At 36.6% G+C, this 20815-nt stretch overlaps 1 protein-coding gene across 1 annotated transcript; it reads left to right on the top strand.

Moving 5' to 3' along the window:
• Positions 1–5791: 5791 nt before the first annotated feature.
• Positions 5792–18854, top strand: ABCB27 (transporter associated with antigen processing protein 2). The gene is made up of 17 exons (XM_089158245.1): positions 5792–6203; positions 6885–6929; positions 7078–7113; positions 7203–7277; positions 8114–8238; positions 11740–11839; positions 12054–12225; positions 12313–12431; positions 13408–13518; positions 13628–13772; positions 13989–14121; positions 14643–14718; positions 15204–15269; positions 15422–15529; positions 16534–16641; positions 16729–16926; positions 17541–18854. The coding sequence occupies exons 1-17, from the start codon at positions 6141–6143 to the stop codon at positions 17742–17744; spliced, it is 1884 nt and encodes a 627-aa protein (XP_089014371.1). The 5' UTR covers positions 5792–6140; the 3' UTR covers positions 17745–18854.
• Positions 18855–20815: the final 1961 nt, after the last annotated feature.

Genomic DNA, 20815 nt, shown 5'->3' with positions numbered 1-20815 from the left:
TTATGTTTTCTGATTTAATGTACTGTTTATTTTGGTGAAATTATGATATGCTTTATCATGTTATGAACTTATGAATTGACCCATTCTATTATCAAACCATGTTTACCCAACCAAAAAAAAATATTATCAAACCAAACCAAGGGGAAAAAAAAACTGACCCATTCAATTTGGATGGATATAATTAGTATACTTTTGTCTCTTTTTATGGAGGGAATCTTTTTTCTGTCTCACTTCCATTTTCCATTGTTGTTTTTCTGTCTTTTTAGGAATGTTATCATTGTACAACATCTGGGCAACAAGATAATAGATCTCATATTTTAGTCCTGGTGAATGGTGCACCCAACTTTTCCTTTTCCAGTCCACTTGACATAGGTGGGCTAGGGATGGCTTATGCCATGTGAACTATGAGAGGGGAAAGTTAGGTGCACAGTGCACCCAAATGGAAGAAATCCAAATCAGTTGTTTGAATTCCCTCTCCTTCTATGCATATTTGTTTTCTTTCCTTCATCCTTATCCATCCATCATCCAATGGTTGATGAAATTAAAATAAAAAACATGAATAATGCTTTTTTTAATATTTTTTTGTATAAATAAGTGAGTTTTTTTTATACACTAGGGATATTATATAATATCATTAAGAAGAGTTGAATCCATAATCTCATGAGAGACTGATATGGGTCATTATCAACTCAATGTGACATGACTTAGAACCTTCAGTGTATACATGTGTACAATTCGAATCAGATCAACCATCAAACTGAAAGCAACCTTCAGATCATCTAAGACTATAAAGGGTTACAAATCAGACCCCAACCCTATGAACACATCTGAAAATTTTCATACAAAAGGCTCTCCTTAAAGGGGTGCATGAAGGAATTGCAGAGGTAGTCTTATGAGTAGTTTGAAGTATGTGTATGTATTGACCTTCAATTGAATATATCATGTTGAAATGTTAATCTTCTCACCAGTTTCACTAACATTTGATCTGTTTATCATCTTCTCTCGATGAGTCTCTCAATCCCAGAGCTCATCGGGAGACTTTAACGGGCTATGTTCTGAGACAAAGTCCGGCGGGAGGGTTCCTTTCTTTTGAAGAATTCCATGGATCTTCTTCAAATCCTCATCGCCTAGCATCCAATCAAGATTATGGTTGATTATAAAATAATGATTTGGGAAGGAAAATTAATGAGAATAAATTATAGTAAGAGAAAATTAAAAAAATGATCTAAGCCATTAAAATACCTTGTCTTTAAGCGATTGGCTTCACGAGAAAGAGTTTTGCAAATTGATCTAAACGTTAACAAACCACAGAAGACAACATTGCATGGAGAAACATGGCAGATGAAGTAGGGATTACCTGCTGCAAATGTGAAGATGCAGAGAAATAAGAAGAAACAAGAAGAAACAGCAGAGACTTCCATGATCTGATTTGGGGATCTTCGTTTTCATTTTCCAGATCTGCGGTTTCCCACATCCCCTTCTTTCCGTTAACAAAAGAGTGGTTGTTTTTGTGTTTTTTTTTTTTGGGTACAGTAGCGGTGACCTAGCGCCCCCCGCTAGGCAATGTTCCGACTTTTTATCGAATGCGACCTATGCAAGTATTAGCCCTGTGCACTACTAGCGAAAGCACTGGCCCCGTCAACGGAGTCCCACCGGAAGCCTAGTATAGTTCACAGAAGTCGGTAGCATTTATAACCAAGCCAAAGAGCACACAATTGTCCAATGCAAGAAACAGAGGAGTAGAGGAGATTCAAACCTGGGATATGCGGATTACCAAACCACTTGGGACTAAGCTTGGGACCACTAGACCACCAACCCCCGGTAGTTGTTTTTGTGTTAAATCGTTCTTGGCCCAACTCTGGTTTCTTTATTACATGTTCATTCATTTAAACGCTGAAGATTCAATCTCACCACCTGGTACAATGCTAGCGGTTCTAATAAAAATTCCAAGCCCAATTGGTGGATGACTGGCCCAGGCCCAAGAGATCCCTTATTGACCCAGCCCAGGCTGGGCTAGCAAAAGCCCATGCCATAGGGAAATTCTTATAGATGATGTTGGAGTCTCGATCACCTCTCGCTGATGATTTTTAACCATATGGGCCTCACATGGGATCAGCTTTTCTCATTTTTTTTAGAGCAAAGTATACTAACACCCCAAAATAGAGGTTTTAAAGCACTGACACCCCACTTTATATTTAAGAAACACCGACACCCAATTCACTAAACACATTAGTCCATTATATTAGTAAAACAATTAACCCACTGTTTATTTTTCTTTTATTTAAAAAATATCTTTATCAAAATATGAGGGGAAAAAAAATCCAACAATAATGTCTTCATCAAATAACCCTTGTAGGGAGAAGAATGTATATTTTTTTTATTATTCTTTTTATTTTTTTTGATAAATGAAAATAAGATTTCTTGGAAGAGTATAATAATCTTTGTGATAATATAACTAATCATTTTAACAGAATAAAACCTATGTGTTTTTCAAACATAAAATGGGGTGTCAGTACATTAAAACCTCCATTTTGAGGTACCAGTGCAATTTGCTTTTATTTTTAGTATTTTATAAGTTAGAAATCCCATCATTATTATGTGATTAAGGAGGTAATCCAAATAATGTTCCATAACGCAAACTCCTTTAGCCTCTACGCTCGCGGATTATAGGAACTAGGATTATTTGCTCCACCATTATTTACTTAGTCATACTAGGATTGAATGAGAACCATTCAATTTTCATTGAAAATCATTGAAGAACACCATACGCATTATCTATTATTTGCCAATCACATTCTTCCAATAATAAGTTAATAAATAAATAAAACATTCAATTCCATTTTTCTGCTCAACCCCTAATCTTACATTCCTAACGTTTGTTCAACTCCTACCATTCTTTTCTTTTTTTTGGGTGAACACCTACTATTCAAAAAAGCAAAGATCAGCATTTGTTTGGTCATCTTACGATTGTATTCATGTAATCATGTCGTATGTGTCTATCGTGATAATATCATTATATAATCCTCACTCCGCTAATACTTACATGGATTTATTTTTAATTTTCAACGGATTAGTGCCAAGATTAAGGCTTCTTTACTGGTCAACTATAAGAAGAAAAAAAAGAGAATTGGAATCCTTTATCTTGAAAAGAGGATTCAGATTCGAAAAAAGGCATGCATGGCATGATAGAATTTTATCAGACAAAGAAATTGATAGAAATTTTTTATTTTAATTTGATGTGAACCTCTGGATGTGACTGATGAAGGTGAATCCCATAATCATGGGCCATGGATATGTGAATACGTAACGTGTTGGACTATAATCTATAAAATATTGTTGCCTATATCAACTATTATTCTTTTGGGCTCTCTTTCTCTTGAATTTGGTTTTCTTCTCCCCAAGCTTCATTATTGAAAATAGCTTTGTAATTTCCAGGAGCTTTTCTTGGTCTGTTTTTATCTAATGAATTGCTTCTCAAAAATAAAAAAGACAGAGTTAAGGCATTAAAAGTCTCGTATTGTTTTGAAAAAAAATACATGAAATTATTGTTTTACTCTAATTCAATTACAAATTAATTTGGTCTTATAGTAATTTAAAAAACGATCGAACTTGTTGAGTTTTAATTAACAACGATAAAAATATAGAGTTTCGTTTGAAAATAAAAAAAACTCTGTTATGCGCAGCAATGCACTATTTGGTATAAATGTGCATTGTTGTACACAGTAGAAGATGTTTTTCTAACCTCATTTGACTTTGATGATTTGTGACTTAATCTCATTATTTTGTTGAAATCCAATGTATAACTTCTAAGTCTGTAAAAACAATTACAAACAAGAAAAACTAATAAAACGTTATTCAAATTGATTAAATATTATTAATAATATATATAATTTTTTTTTTTGTCAAAAGCAATATTATATTATTTGATGAGGGTGCATTTAGTAGGATATGAAAACTATGAAATAGACAAAATGGAACTCTGACAGGTAGGTGCATTAATATTGTCGCCATGTGTTTGACATAAATTAAATTAAAAGCATATGGTCCTCAGTCAAATTTGTTTAAATTATTTGATCTTTGGCAACAGAAAAGTAAATAAAATTTATGGAATTGTATTCTTAAGTTTTGAAGGAAATATGACTTCACCTGCTAGTAGCAAAAGAATATTCAGCCTCAACTGGGAACTGGGAGTATCTTCAACTAAGTGGTGGAATTATACTATATCAAAAACGTTGCATTAACAAATTGTTCTTTGCAAAGTAACTAGTGAAGGTTTCTACTACCATTATATCAAAATTATACAAAAATTTACCAAAAAAAATTATACAAAAATCTAATATAATTCTATTTTACAACACCCATACACTCTCATGTTCCCTCACCAAATGAATCCCATGATTCAGCTATTTTGGATTTATATATAAGTTACTCCCCCCCCCCCCCCCAAAGACTGGGAGAATTCAAATCTTCTACTCAATGGTTGTTTGTCTTGTAAAAGCCATCTAAATCAAGTTGTTTTTCTTCTTCAGTCACGAATTTCCTAATCTTTCAATAGCAAAATCAGGTTCTCAAATTTAGTAGGAGTTGGGGATGCTTAAATGTACGCATACTGGTTTACAGAGATGCCAACCATGTTGCTGATTAGATGTCAAAAGTCTAATTTACTTGTAATGAGACTTTGGTATTCTTTCAGGATCTTTATGGAGATCCTCTAAATAAAAGCTCTGCCAAGCTTGATGGTTCTCAATATTTCTTCCTCTGTATGGTTCTTTCTTTTGGACATTTGGCCTATTTTTATACCAAAAAAAAAAAAAAAAAAAAAACGTACGTACTTCTATCAAGAAAGCCAAGTAGCATGATCTCATTTATTTGTTTATCTTATCTTTAAGTTATTTTTTTTCTCACGTTGTTATTTGAGTTATCATCAAACCAGTCATAAGGACTAAGGAACACGTAAGATTATGAGATGAAAAGTTAAGAACTGAGGGTTGGGGATTGGGGCGGGAGAGTTTCTATATGAAAGTTGTCACCCTCGTGTGAGACGCAGATCTACCTTATGCCTTTTATTATAGTTTTTGGGTAAAACCATATTCCCTTAGTTTACTACTACATGCTTTCTTATATAGTGATCAATGTGTCAAAGTGGTAGTGGGTGCATCAATAAAGCAAATAAAAAATTGATAGACACCAGCAATACCCAAAAGATAGAGAATAAAGTGATCCAAGTTGTCATATGTTATGTCATACACGTAGTGTATACGCAGGAAACCCAAGTGGCCAAACATTGGAACGGGAATAAAAATTCTGAGAGGTGCAAAGAAAAGTGAGGGGTTGATACTTGTGGAGTACTGGGGGAGGTACATCTTGTACCAAAGAAACCTCTGAGTTCCCACATTAACTTAATCTGCAACTCAAAATTTTTGGATATGATATGAAATGGAATTCAAAATCCAGACGACATGACTAACTATTCATGGGTTTGGTTTCAGTTTGAATTATTATAATGGATTAATGGGAATTTTAATCTGGCTGGTTTGATTTTGAACTGATTAAAAATTTATTTGGTTTCATGTGACGATTTAGGTTAGTAACCCCACAATCATGAGTTAATGGATACTGACTCGATATCGGACGCGTGGTATTCTATTTCTCTGTTTTATGGGTAAAGTAGAGGAAAATTTATTTGGGACAAAAAACTTTTCATGAACTCCTGATGGCATTGGACCACCACTAACCAATATGTTTTGATGCTCGAGGTGTTTGTTCTTTCTAAATAAAGCAGTGGTAATTAGTTTATCTATAGATCTGTAGATCTGTAGATCATTAGATTACTGCATTGGAAATCGAGTATTACAGGACCAACCCGTACCTCAGGCCTTTTGCAATTCCAAAGGAAGTGGGGTTGAGAAAAGTCATCTCTTTCTGGAGAATTTATGGGTTTTTTTTTTTTTTGGTTCTCATAATCTCATGTAGGCGTTGGGCAATGGTTCCATTTTCTTTTTATTATGTATATAGTTTGTCTCCTTCTCAACTTTTTTAAGTCATTTATATTCCCGTCTTCTTCAACATCTCAATTGAATCAGCCAACCAAGGAAAGACCCAAAGGCCTCACCTGCTGCCAGAAGTGAGTGAAAGCGGCAATGGGTTGGAAGTCGGGAACCAGTGCCTCCCGAAGTCAGAGGGTTCCGCTTTTGTATAATGAGGTAACTTCTTCCCCTCCTTTTTTATTTCTCGTTTCGTTTTCTGGGTATTGGGCTTTCATTCATCTTAATTTATCTTGTTTCTGATTCTTGAACAACACCCATGTTAGATTCTAGAAATAGTTTGGAGATTCTGATATGGTTTATTGATTGATCATGCATCTCATGCTGTGGCTCATTTTGAATTCGATCTTGTTCGTGCACTATTATTTTCAGTTATAGGTGGATGGTTGAAGTTCATATCCTCTTGCATAAATTGATGATAAGATCGTCCTAGAGTCGAGGCTGTGGGTCTTGTTTTGAGTATCAAGTCTTGGGCTTCACAGGTTTTGATCCGTCTCTATAAGGATAATTTTTTTAAATAAAAGTTTTAATAGGTTGGATTGATTTCTCATGTTTCTTAAATATCCACATAGCCGTACAGCTGTTGGTCTGGAGTCAAGTTCCATTCTTAGATTGTCTTGGTAATGTTAGTCTCTTTCTCCCTCTGCTCTCTTCAACTTAATGGGTTGTTAGTCTCTTTGTCCCTCTGCTCTCTTCAACTTAATGGGTTGTCTGTTTCATTTATGCTAATTAACATAAAAGATGTTCATGAATTAATTGAAATGGAAACGAAGGTGCCAACTTTAGGAAACACTGACTCATGAAACTATATTTTAACTTACTTTTTCCTTTCATTTTCAGGCTGCTGGTGTTCCTTCAGACCTTGAGCATGGTGACGCAGTCCAGGTGAGAATAGTATTCCCTCCCTGCCCCGGCCCCCAAAACTTTATTTGTTTTTTTTTTTTTTTTGGTGGTGGATGGGTTTGTTGGTTTCTACTTTGTTCATAGTTGTTGGATGGAAATTGGAAAGGTGCTGACTATATAATGAACTCAGGCTGCAAATGTTGGATTTGGGAGAGTAATTCTACTGGTAAGGAGGAAGTTTGTCTGTTTTCATTTCTGATTGGGTAGAAATATTATCTAGACTTTATAACTTGTTTACCATCCAATAAATTCCAGGCAAAACCTGATGCAGTGAAACTGATTTTTGCAACAATTGCATTGCTGATTGCATCAACAACAAATATCCTAATTGTACGTATCTCTCTCTCTATTACAACCTTTTTTTCCCCCTTAGTAAAAAAGAGTTAGAGACGTGAAAATATGGAAATCGCACATCCCATTCCTTGTTCTGCAAATGCTTGCAGTGATGCTAAGGTCGATTGAGTGTATAACCTTGTGGGCTCATTGACTCCAGTGACTAAAACATTTCTCATATGAACTTAAACTATTTGTGTTGCTATCAAAGTCTTAGGATTTAAATATCCCTTGGCACCATAATGTAAAATCCTGTGTGTGGCACAATATACTCCACTAGGAGATCTGAAATTGGAAAATGAAGGCCTACTATCATTTCCATGAAGATTCATTGACCAATCTCTTTAGCTTATATGTACCAGCTGAATCAATTAGCCTGCTTCTATCAGTTTAGAGCAGTTTATGAGTGGATTCAATAACTTTGTTTGTGGGAGTACTCTAAATGGAATGTTTCTCTGTTCTCAAAGAGGCCATGAAAATGAGGTAGGGGTTACAATTACTTCTTGAAGCCTTCTCATGCCTTGGGCATTTTGTTCAGTAGGTTTAGCTCTAGGTACTCTTGGTGCTACTTGGACTTAATTTAACCCCTTGACTGCAGACATTAAAATTTTCCTAGGCTCGAGGCTATGGTCGTGGGATGTTTTTGTGTTGCAGTTTCACATGCTCTTCATGTTACAATGTTCTGATAAAATGGAGAGAGAAAGTCCATGTAAATTGTGATGAGATGATGCTGAAGTTCTAAATGTAAAGTTGTGATGTCTAATATGTTCTCTAACCATATTATGATGTTCATCACCTTTTACTAAATGGTTGGTTTTTTTTCCTTTTTGCAGCCAAAATATGGTGGAATGATCATAGACATTGTGTCAAGAGATACAACGACTCACGAAGACCAAGATGAAGCTTGGGAGGCCATCAAGAGTACCATACTAGAGGTTGCCCTGATAGTAGCAGTTGGGTATGACCACTCCATGCATGTTATTCTTTTCTTGTTCTAAATGATTCCTTTTTTTTTCTCCTTTAAATGTTTCTCTTTTCTTGTCAACACCACTTTTAGCTTTCTCTTGAACCATATCAGTGAAATAATTGAGTAGGTTTGTTTGGCACTCTTTGATATTATTTCTGTAAAGACTTGTGATATGAACACAAAGATCCCCTGGCCAAAATCCTAAGTGGGCCCCCAGGATGAATCCAATAACCCTCTGTAGGCTGGTCGAACCCTCTGTGAGGAGTATTTTGGGCAATTTAGCTCTTAATTTACCCTAGAATTTAATTTAGTATTTATTTCAGAATTTTGTTTAGTCAATCTGAGTCTAGTTCAGATTTTCTTTGGCTATTTACTATTAAAGTGAAGTGGTTTTGAAAGAGTCCGTAGTTAGTTGAGCTAAGATAAGATTCCTTATCTTATATGTTAGGAGTGTTGGATAATAGTCTAGTTCTATATGTAATTGGACCCTATTAGTAAGGAGATCTTCCTTTGAGTTGGGGTCTCTATTTTTAGGCTATAAATAGTCTTTTCGTGTTAGTTATTTTCCTATTTGATGAATTAAAGAAATTGGTGGTGAATTGCTTGAGTGACAAGGTTCCTTTGAGGGGGGGGGGACCCTGCAGTTGTCTTTGTGAGCTTTCAAATCGATTCCAGCATTCAAGCAAACCTTTCTTCAAGTTCAGAAGCTTTAAGTCATCAAGTCCAGCAAGCAACCAAGTAGGTTCCAAACCTCCCCACCTCATCCCAGCCTTCCCTCTTCTGTCCACAACTTTTCCCCACCCCTCCCTGCCTTGCGCACCCTTTCCCTAGCCCCTGCCTTGCTGCTGCCTCAAATCAGCAGCATCCCCAAGCTCCCACAACTCCATTAGACCTTCTCCTAACCTCCACAACTTCCCCAGCCCCTTCACCCATCTATGCTAGCACCCGCAGGCCTCCCAACCTTCCCTCATTCTCCATGGCAGTGTATCCTAGGGTCCTAGTCACATTAGGAAATCCCAAATTCCAGCCCCAAATCCCTCCTTTATCCCACCATTAGAATCGCAGGAACCTTTAGACACCATCCCCACTCTTAGCTTCTTCAAACAGCCCTAATTTCTGGAGTTTAGAATCTCCTGCACTTCATCTTCTTCAGGTGATTTGCAAAATTTTGATAAACTTGATAAAACCCTAATCCCTCATTCTCTGAAACAACTTCTGACTTGTATAACAGGAACATATTAAAGTTTGATCTGCAGTACAGCAACCCCCTCTCCCAACCCTAGTCCTAGTGCCCTAAAATTCAAATTTCAAATCCAATAGAATTCGGATCTGAATTTCGTTCTCGACAGGCTTGAATTGCTTTTAAAGACCCTAGCCTGGAATTTCCTGGGCACCCAAGATGTAGGGAAATTACAGCTTTACCCTTAACCCTAGATCCATGGTAACATCAACTTGCTAATGTAGGACAATGATAAAATGGTCCTACTTTTGAGTCAATTTTTTGTACCCATGGTTCAGTGTTTCAGTTCATATTGAACCAGCTGCATTTTCTCCTTTGAGGGACAGCCTTTAGTTTGTTGTTTGCTTTGTTATGCTTTTAGTTATTGGTTGTCATAGTAGGTAATAGAGTCCTAGCCTATTAGAACTCTGATGACAGGTAATAAGGATAGAGAGAAATAGGGGAAAAGAGGGGATGGAGAAAGAAGAAATAGGAGAGAGAGTAGAGAAGGTTTTGGCTTTACAGACAGCTGGACATCTTGGCCTCGGTGTCGCCTTCCTCATCTCGTTTGAGATATTTTAGGATTCAAAAGTCTTTCACTTCTTTCAAATGTTGCCCATTTATGAATTACAGGGCTGTTGAATGACTCCAATGATTAATTGCTACACCTACCAAGTACCAACCTTTACATGGTACTACTTCCACTTACACAAACATGACTCCATTTACTTACAACCTATCACCATAACTACCTAATTATTCATATTACCTGAACTACCATTGGCTACAAGTTAGAACTAATCCTGTGTAACTCTCAAACGTGCAACATTCCATCTCCTTAACTATTTGGTTTTGTTCTTTGTAGTATGATTTCTGAAGTTGATTCAATTCAACTTGCAGTTTTTCACGGAGATTTTTTTGATCATTTTGCATAGTAGGAAGGTTACTTTGTTCTTGTTGGGAGACCATCTTCACTGTACGTATCCAACTGGTAGTATCTTCATAATTGTTGCAGTGAGGAAAGTCAAGTTTGATCGCTGTAGGAGCGTAAACTTTATGTGAAGTTGCTGCTTCTGATGGTTGATTATGGGGCCATGGTTGAAACCACTTTGATGCTGGATGGATGCCACAGATTTCTCACTGGTCCAAGATATTCATTCGGTGGTTAATGTGAACTCGAATTTTCAAATAGCTTGTTGAGCATAAGAGATGTGGATTATCCTTTCCTTGAGCATTGCCACCCCTCCTTCCAACCTTTCCACCAGTCCATCCCTCTCCTCTGAGGTTCTGATACAAGATTATTCATACTAATGGGCAGAGAGAAAGTGAGGAAAACGAGAATTTAAATGTGGAGAAAAGAAATAGGGAGAAATAGAAAAAGTTTTGGCTCTATATGGAGTTGGATGTTTATGCTTGAGTGAAGAAACTTACCTTATCTCTTTAGAGATGTTTTATGTTTCAAAAATCCAATTCCATTTCAAAAGCTGATGATTTAAAGAATTACAAAGCAGTGCAAATAAAAAGGGCAAACCTGGTGCCAAAGGCTTCTGCACAAGCAAATTCCAGCAGGCCAGTTTCAGATTTATTGTTGAATTTTGATTTTCATGACATTTATGTGGAAACAACAAATACCTAATATCAAGTCAATGAAGTGGCTGTGGATTTTGTTTTGCTTATTTCTGTGCTACTCTGTGGAAAATACTTTATATCTCATTTTCCCTGAGCTTTTAAGAAAAAAATTTCATCAGCAGAAATTTCAAAGTACACTTCTGTCCTATTGTTCTTTCTTTTATTATATTGTTATTGTTATGATTATTAGGGATAATTTATTGATGCCCCCTGTACTATAGCTCAATTTCATATCAAACACTGCACTTTATGATATTGCTGTTGCCCCTCACATCTTTGACAGTGTTAAGTGACTGTCAGGTTCTCCCTAAAATGACGAAGACATGGATGAAGATATACCACTTCATCCATCTTCTTTATTTTTGTAAACAAATTAACCCCCCAAACTCCTGTTGGATCCAACATGGTTCAGGGTTAGTTTGGGCATCTTGAGAAATACACAGTTGCCTCATCGTCAGTTAACTGCGTCTCTCGAGGGCAGGGGGGCAATAGTAAAAGTAGACATGGTAAAGGATTTGATTAGCAGTTTTAAAAAAATGTAAGGGATAAAGCAGCACTTAAGCAGCATCAGTAATTTTCCCTTACTATAATCATTATTTCAATCTTAAAAGGTTTAAAAAAATTAAATTTGGCTTTTTTCTTAGTTCGGTTTGCACGGCAGTTCGGGCATGGCTGTTTTCCTCGGCCAGTGAAAGAGTTGTTGCTCGACTGAGGAAGGACTTATACACTCACCTTCTTAATCAAGTAAGGTCCCCTGAACTCTTATTTCTATGTGTCTATTGATTGTGGCTTTCAATTGCAAGTGACTTTTGAGAATCAATTCATTAGATCCTGTACACTGGTTCAAGTTCATAACCTTGAATTTCAGATTACAAATATACTTTGTACTGTACGGCCAATTACAGTGTAGTGGCCTGCAAATTATCTAATACTCTTTGTCATGATTTGCTGGTCACAGGAAATTGCTTTCTTTGATATTACCCGAACAGGAGAGCTCCTTAGTAGGTTGTCTGAAGATACCCAGATCATAAAAAATGCTGCAACTACCAACCTTTCTGAGGCTCTCAGAAATCTGGCTACTGTATTCATTGGACTTGGCTTCATGTTCACAACATCATGGAAATTAACATGTAAGAGCAATTTGAAATGTAAGCAAAATTCTATATGTATTTAATCAAGAGTCCAGTAGGCTGATCATATTCATTTTCTTTTTCTAGTACTGGCTCTGGTTGTCGTACCAGCTATTTCAGTTGCTGTCCGTAAATTTGGGCGTTATCTTCGTGAACTTTCTCACAAGACGCAAGGTGCAGCTGCTGTTGCAGCCTCAATTGCTGAGGTTTGTGCACTCCATTTGAGCTACATAATCTTGAACTCCTAATGTTTCATATTGCCATAGCTGTCAAGGCTCTTTCTTGGGTCCAAGCCAAAAGGACCCCTTGTTGATCCCTCATGAGTTGTTGTTGGTTTAGGGTTTTAGTTTTGTTTTTGATGAACATGCTTATAGCATATCTTCTGTTCTGTTTATTGTGTGTTGGTTTCCTAATATTAGGTCAGGACTAGCATGATTATGTCATATTGTATTTGCTATGGCTTCTTTGTTGCATTTAAGCATGATAATATAAATTATCAATTCTTATCATCAAATATAATCATATGCTACATGGCGCCTTGTCGCCTAAGCATGGCTCCCCTCCCAACACCTTGAGCCTTTAGGTGGCATGAGGCACATGACAACTATGCATATTCAACATCCTTCATGAACCAGTTGTGTACCATAATCTGAACCATCCATCATATTTTGAATTTTTTTGGATGAATAAAAGATAATCATTATCAAAAAATGATTCTTTTTTTGTTCCTTTTTTTTTTTTTTGGGGGGGGGGTGAGGGGAGAGGGTGGAGCACAAGCAGAGGTAAACAAATTACCAGATGCTTCCTTTACAACTCAACAAACAGATTCATCTTACTAGTTACTACTGCATGAGGTTTTGGCAAAGGACATGACTGCAGATGTCCATGCATAGACTGCAGATGTCCATACATAGAGGCAAATAGCCTTTTATATGGCTTAAGAAAAAGTCCAGATGGGATTGCTTCTTGGTTACATATTAAAATGCAAGCACAGATCCGCCCATCTCTTTCTGATTTAATCATTTTAATTTTCAATTTAAATCTTTCTCTGTAGGGTATGAATATTTTAAACTAGGAGCTAATACTAAAAGGGGTTGGGGTATTATTACAAACAGATGTTTGTCAAACTATTTGAGGCTTATGATTTGGTCTTCTAAATATCCAAAAAATGTTAATGATTAGGAATCTTTTGGTGCTATTCGAACTGTGAGATCTTTCGCCCAAGAGAATTATGAGATTTCACGTTATGCGGAGAAAGTTGATGAGACCTTGAATCTTGGACTCAAACAAGCTGTGAGTTCCTTTCTGAGCTCCCATATGTCAATATGTATTTTTTTTTCTTCTCTGCAATGTTTAAAATTGTAGGGGGTTTTGACACAAAAGTTCTCTTTTTCTGTCACAGAAAGTAGTCGGGCTTTTCTCTGGTGGACTTAATGCAGCATCAACGTTATCTGTTATTGTAGTAGTGATTTATGGAGCTAGGTTGACAATCACTGGTACCATGACAACAGGGTCTCTCACATCCTTCATTCTTTATAGCCTTACAGGTATCCTTCTTCTTCTTTCTTTAACTGATTCAGAAGGTACAGATGTACGATTAATGCTTCGTTAGCTGTTTTCATAGATGCTTACCTACTTATAAATCATCTTATTATTTGGCAGCTTGTTACTGTGATGAGTTTTCAACAGCCTAAAAAGTCAGTGTGTAATCTCATTTCTGCAATCTTAGTAGTATCTGATTTGTGCAATCTTTCTACCTGCAGTTGGGTCCTCGGTATCATCACTGTCAGGGTTATACACAACAGCTATGAAGGCAGCAGGAGCAAGTAGGAGAGTTTTCCAGCTCCTGGATCGTGTTTCTAGCATGCCAAAACCAGGAGACAAGTGTCCTTTGGGGTAGGTTTAATTTCTCATTCTGTTGTTTGGTACTAGATATTTTTATGCATAGTTGTCAAGGTGTTTAGGAAGCCCATGATATTGGAGGGGCCTAGAGACATGCCAGCACCAAGAAAGTGACCAAGGTATTCAAGGTGCCCACCAAGGCAACCAAGGTGAGCAAGGCACCTGGATACCTTCTGGTGACTATGCTTTTAAGCTAAGCCCAACAATGTTGGTAATGATCAAGTCTCATGTACCATGTATAGCTATAGAGAGTCTGCACTGTTTGCTAGTGTGGGTCATGTAGACTAGAACCCATTATTCAGTGGTACTTGCCTAAGGTATCCTGCTTAGAAGTTGCACTGAGGATGATTGTAGATGTCTTATTGCCAGCCCTCCATCACAGCCACCTGTGCTTTTGGTATTCTGCTTTTGCTATATGTAAAAAGTTTTACCAACAGCCATTGTGTTGCCTTTTTCCAATTGCTGAGAAAAGGTAATCATTCTCATTCCCTTCTTGATGTGGTTTTTAATGATAGGGATCAAGACGGAGAAGTGGAGCTAGATGATGTTTGGTTTGCCTATCCTTCTCGTCCACAGCATATGGTGCTGAAGGTAATATTCTTGATAGGTTTACATACACTAGAACGACATTGTCCCATCTAATTAGAATACTACACTATTATCGCACTTGTAGAAAGATAAAATAGGCAGGAGCAAGAGCAAGCAGGTAAGAAGAGAATAGATGTGGTATATGTCCAGAAACAGATATAAACGAATTATTCAGCATGTTGCCACCATGAGCTGTACCTTGCTTTCTTAAGTTCTAGAATTGGAACATGCTTATTCTAAATAAATGTTAAAGGAAAAGTGATTTTTGAGAAAATAATTAACACCCTCCCCCAAACCCCCCCCCAAAAAAAAAAAAAAAAAAAAGACCTACATAATATCTGTACTAGACTTCTTTCTTTCTTTTTATTTTTTATTTTTTTATTTTTTTTTTTTTATTTATGGAGACATGCTAGTAAAATAGCAGTGTATCTTACCAAGAGGCCAGTTCATTTTTGGACTTAATCCAACTCTTGCTCCGTGTTTTGCAGGGTATAGCGCTGAAGTTGTGGCCTGGTTCAAAGGTTGCCCTTGTTGGTCCAAGTGGTGGTGGAAAAGTAATTTGCCTTGGATAAATAGATTACCATTCAGTAATAGTTTTATTTCCGTTTCCCTCTTAACCAGCATTGTGAAGGTAGACGTTTATCGGTTTATGGATACGAACTTAAGTCAGCTTACATGGTATGTTTTCTTCCTTTGTATACTGCAGACAACAATAGCAAACTTAATTGAAAGGTTTTATGACCCTCTCAAGGGAAAGATTTTGCTGAACGGGGTCCCACTTGTGGAAATATCACATGTACATCTTCACAGAAAGGTTAGTTTTATGGTATATTTTTATTGCATATAGAACTAAAAGATCTATGGTAGACCTAAGGTAACCTTAAGAGAAATGGTAAGGAAGGATATGCATGGCTTAGACCTTGTATCTAGTAGTGGCCTCAAGTAGAGCCTGATTGGAAGGCCAGTGTCCATGTAACTGACTCCACTAAGTTGGGATAATGCTTGTTGTTTTGGTTGTTATTGTAATATTGTACACACAAATGTGTTATTGTTATTTAGAAAGAGAGAGAGAGAGAGAAAAGAATGATGGTATTTAACATGGAAGATGTATGGTTGACTGAGGTGAGAAGTCACGTGAAGGAAACTCCTGCTCACCTGCTGCTTAAATAGAGAGTCCATTGCACTAGTCTTTAGTTACTGCTAAAATTTGGAAAACAGATCAACCTTCTGTTGGATGGGGTGTGATAATCCCCAGGTGCATCTTGTTTTATCACTTAATAGCATTTGAACTCAGGTTTGGCCATTTTGACATAACCTGTTTCATGTGGTTTGATGAATGTCAAAAATTTTATGGTTCGCAAGGGCTAAAGAATGTAATATTTAAACATATATATTATTTTTTCCCCCAATTTGCTTCTAGAACAATTGCTTTCCTTCCAAATAAAGATCTGTGGATCCCAACCATAAGTGCTTTCCGCTATCATTAGGTGGGCCTTGTCAAATGTAGTTTCACCTGCTGATATACACAATACAATTTTGTATCTGTTATTTTCATTACTATCATTAAATATGTGTACTTGTTCTTACCCAAAAACAAAAAAGTTACTTGTTAACTGTATAATTGTCAGAGAGTGTGTGGGCCATCATGTTTATATATATTACTGAAATTCTTTCTCTAAAAAAAGGATTAACTTTATTTCTGGATATTCATGTACTTCTTTTTTATACTTCTATAGTTAATATTGTCATAAGTAATATCAAGCTAGCTATTTAACATTGTTCTGGAGTATGATTTCCTGTTTTCTTTGAAATCTACAGATCAGTATAGTTAGTCAGGAGCCTGTTCTGTTCAACTGTTCCATAGAAGAGAACATTGCTTATGGGTTCAATGGAAAAGCTAGCAGTGCTGATATAGAAAATGCAGCTGTGAGCCTCTTCTTGTACCACCATGGAATTATCAATTTCACATAAATATTTCAAAGTCCAATTATTGAAACCTATTGTGAAATGCAGAAAATGGCAAATGCGGAAGAGTTCATTGAAAAGTTCCCAGACAAATATAAAACTTTTGTTGGAGAACGTGGGATAAGGCTATCAGGAGGTCAGAAGCAAAGAATAGCAATTGCCAGGGCCCTTCTGATGAATCCAAGAATCCTCTTACTGGATGAAGCAACAAGTGCATTGGATGCCGAAAGTGAATATCTTGTTCAGGTGAGAGTTAGAAATGGCAACTTTCATTAGATTGTTCTAGCTCTCAATTCTTTGGTGCTAATTTGACAATATCAAGTAGAGTCAATTAACTGATTACATGATGGTCTTGACTCTTATCTCTTCCCTGCAGTGTGGGAACAGAACCCATTAACAAACTTCCAATAGGTTTTTCCTTTCCTTATTTTTTTAATTTTTTTTCAGTGACCTACTGAAAATAGTCTTTGTAATTTCTCAATACTGACAGAAGGCCCTCTTGATTTTGGGAGATTCCCAATTTTCTCAGAAGCATCTATTTTGGGACATGTTATGGCATTACCATATGTTGACAATGATAGTTGTACCCTCTGAATTCGAAAGAGACCAACTGGATTTTAAAATTTTTATTTTAGAAAAATGTTAGTGTGAAACATTAGCATCTTTTCTCTTTGTATTGTGAATTACTTCTACACGATGAATTGCCCGAATATCATATGCACTTCTTATTTTGTTAGACCTTCCTTTTTGGGTTCTTAAGACATACTGTACATATCATAACCCATTTTCCCCCCCTATTTTCTGAAGAACTTATTTGTTTTCTTGCATATTTTAGTTAATCATTCTCACGTGTTTTATAGGACGCCATGGATTCTCTAATGAAGGGGCGAACTGTTCTTGTAATAGCTCATAGGCTTTCAACTGTTAAAAGTGCAGACACTGTGGCAGTCGTATCTGATGGTAAGATAGTTGAAAATGGCACCCATGACGAACTACTTATAAGGGATGGCATCTACGCTGCACTTGTGAGGAGGCAATTACAAGGACCCAAAACAGAACTTTAAGTTCATTCAACCAAGAAGATTGGAAGATAGAAGGAATCAATTAGATTCTAAATTGGATCAATTGTGTACCAAAATTTCATTTCTATGATTGCTTCCTCAAAATACTAATTGCAGGACCTTCCAACAAGAATCAATCAATTTTGGATCATGGAGGCTGTAGTTGTAATTCTCATGGAAGAATGACAATAATGACGTCTTTCTTCCTTGTCTTGAACTCTTAGATCCACAGATGATCAGCAGAGCCTGGGTGATTTATTCTGCTGCAAGGTTAAAAGGAAGGGGGGAAAAAGAAAAAAAAAAAAAAAAACCAGTGTGGAGTAGCTTATAGATGTATGAAAGAACTTATATGTTCACAGCCCAATATGCTTAAAAATTTAAGCTTGTGTAAAGTGATGTTCTGTTAAGTGTGGATTCTGCTGTTACTTCCCTCTGCTGAGTTGATATTTGAGTCTGTATAAGATGAATATACAAACTTTCTACACTGCAGTAGTGGAGTTCATGAAGAACTTTGGGGAATATGACCAGCCAGGTATCCCACCCAATCGCATTTTATATGTTGCAATATGCATTGTTTATAATGGTTTCAGAACCGATCTTTCAGATAGGAATCATATGCTTTAAGCAACTGCCAACTGGTCCTAGATGATCACTCACAGTTTCTGCAAGGGTGAAATAGTGGAAGGTGATTATGTTCATCTTTTTAGGAAATATCAGATACTTCAACAACCCAGTCCAATTTCAGTACTATAAACAGATTTTGATCAACAAATCAAGGCACAACTCTTCTACCAAGGAAGTATGCAAGCTGGGGTCGGATTGGGTCAAATCAGTAATCGATCAAACTGGTTTGGAGCCAATAGGGTCATAAGGCAGTGGGTGATACTTACGCGGCAGCAAACAAAAAGCAAAAAGATACCTACGCGGCAGCAAACAAAAATCAAAAAGACAATCGCGATAGATGCACATGATAAGAGTTGATGATCTACTAGGGAAAAGTAAATATTAGACTTTAAAAATCTAGGGTTTGGGGGTAATCTTTTGTCAAAGCCTACATCAAAGGGCAATAGCACTAGCTAAAGAAATGGTTCAGACATGTTTCATTATTTCTCCCCCAAAGGGAGTAAGCAAACCAGCCAAAGCACAGTACATAAAGCTAAAGGTTAACATCCAAAAGAAATATAAAGCTAAAGTTGTTCATCATCATCATCATGTGAGAGACTTGAAAATGCAGGATTCCCAAAACTTGGGGTTGGAAAGGTTTTAATTAATGATCATGTAGGGCATGACATTTTCTTTTTCAAAAGTCCATTGATCCTAGAAAGGCTGAGATCTAGTTCCCTCCTCTTTGATCATTATTTCACCTGAGTGCCTGCTGGTGGAGGTTGGCGAAACTGGAAAATGTTGGGTGATGAGAACTGAGAAGTCCCCTTAAAAAGCAAAAACTCAAATAAAGAGAGACATAAAGTTGGCTGATGAAGAGGGGAAATAGTGGATTGATTGAATGGCATAAAGGGAACCATCAAAAGTGGAAAAGATTCCTTCATTGGCTCAACCACCAGAAGCTAAAGCTAATGCCAAACCTACAAGCTTCTTCTTTTTTTTTTTTTTTGGTAGAAAAACCTACAAGCTTTTAGAGTTTAGACATCTCATGTATCCTAACCACATGATTTTCCTCATGACTTGGGATCTTCTGTTCTCACGAGGGTAGAAGATATAGCTATCTCGATACTTCCACCATATATTCAGAAAAAATATTTCCTATGAACCCGGAAGGTAACACTTTTTTGAGTAATAGATCAGTTATATTAGAAGGTAAAATAAAATGTATAAGTCGGATACATATCTGAAATCAATTTGCCCACAAGCAGTGAACTACACTGACCAGTTGAGTTCAACCCATGGCATCTTTCTCCCGCTCTCGAGTAATTCCTACTGATCAAGATTGAATTGGAGTAGTCAATTGGTCCTTCTCCGCTGATTTTGCCAAAAAGTCAGCCATAATGTTTGTTTCTAGGTAGCAATGAATGATTTTCTAATCCATGCTTTTAGGTATGAAAAGAGAGCCCACTAGTATTGCAATACAAACCGTGGCCATTTCTTCTTAACGACAAACAACAACCTTCATAAGGCAAACACATTCTGCTTGTAATGTAAAATACCAGAAACAACACATAAGAAGTGAATTTTTAGCTGGTTTTAAGGAAACAAGCTAATAAATAAATAAAGAAGAGAAATATTTTTATTATAAGAACAGAGAATCATGGGTTCATCAAAGAACTGATTTTTTTTTTTTTTTTTTGGGGGGGGGGGGTTGGTGGTGTTATTTTTCATGCTTCTTGTGTGAAACAGATGTCCTAATAATGCAAATATGAAACACGAGGAGGAAAAACAGAATGTTGGAAAAGGAAAAGACAAAATCATAAGCTAGGAAGTTGGGTAGCTCCTCCATGTACTCAAATCCAACATTGTATGCTACCAAAAAAAAATCCAACATTGTAACCTCGATCTCTTTAATGAAGTCTTTCCAGGTTTTAAGTTCTTCCCCAAAAAGGAAAAGATGGGGTTTAAAGTTTTATGATGAAGATGAAATGGGGCCCAATTTACAATTTAAAGGCCCACTTGAAAGCATACTCAAGTTTCTCTATGCATGACGTGTTTGATTTTACAAGTAGTTTTGGAGTATTAGACCCACTGGGATTGGTGATGATGTGATGAGCACATTAATGGATGAGTGAGATCATATGTATAGATTAATCTTTGTGATTTGATGCTCTTTTGGTAATTTTATTATTCTTTTCCAAAGGCTATGTATGCATGACCTGCTTTGATGTTACATGTAGTTTTGGACCCATTGGCATTTAGCCACAAGTAATGATGTGATTTAGCACATAAATGGATGGATGGATGAGCTGATATGTGGATAAACTATGGTGTTTTCTTGTGGTTTAGGTTTTCTTTTCTAAAAAAATGTGAGAATTTGGATTGTGAATCATCTCCCATGAGGGGACCACCTCAATGGCATTACAACCACCAATTATGTGAGGTTCACAAGTAAAAAATAATAAAATATT

Source organism: Hakea prostrata, chromosome 6 (assembly GCF_041222555.1).
Source record: "Hakea prostrata isolate BN-2017 chromosome 6, UWA_Hpros_2, whole genome shotgun sequence".
Lineage (NCBI taxonomy): Eukaryota > Viridiplantae > Streptophyta > Magnoliopsida > Proteales > Proteaceae > Hakea > Hakea prostrata.
Note: the sequence above shows the minus strand (reverse complement) of the source record. Positions and strands in the feature narration are given on the sequence as shown.

What these genes read in the sequence shown, in the direction of transcription:
- ABCB27 (XM_089158245.1), top strand. Translation starts at nt 6,141, where the DNA reads ATGGGTTGGAAGTCGGGAACCAGTGCCTCCCGAAGTCAGAGGGTTCCG. An exon ending in AGCATGGTGACGCAGTCCAG is followed by an intron (nt 6,930 to 7,077) that starts GTGAGAATAGTA and finishes TAATGAACTCAG; the next exon opens with GCTGCAAATGTTGGATTTGG. An exon ending in CAACAACAAATATCCTAATT is followed by an intron (nt 7,278 to 8,113) that starts GTACGTATCTCT and finishes TCCTTTTTGCAG; the next exon opens with CCAAAATATGGTGGAATGAT.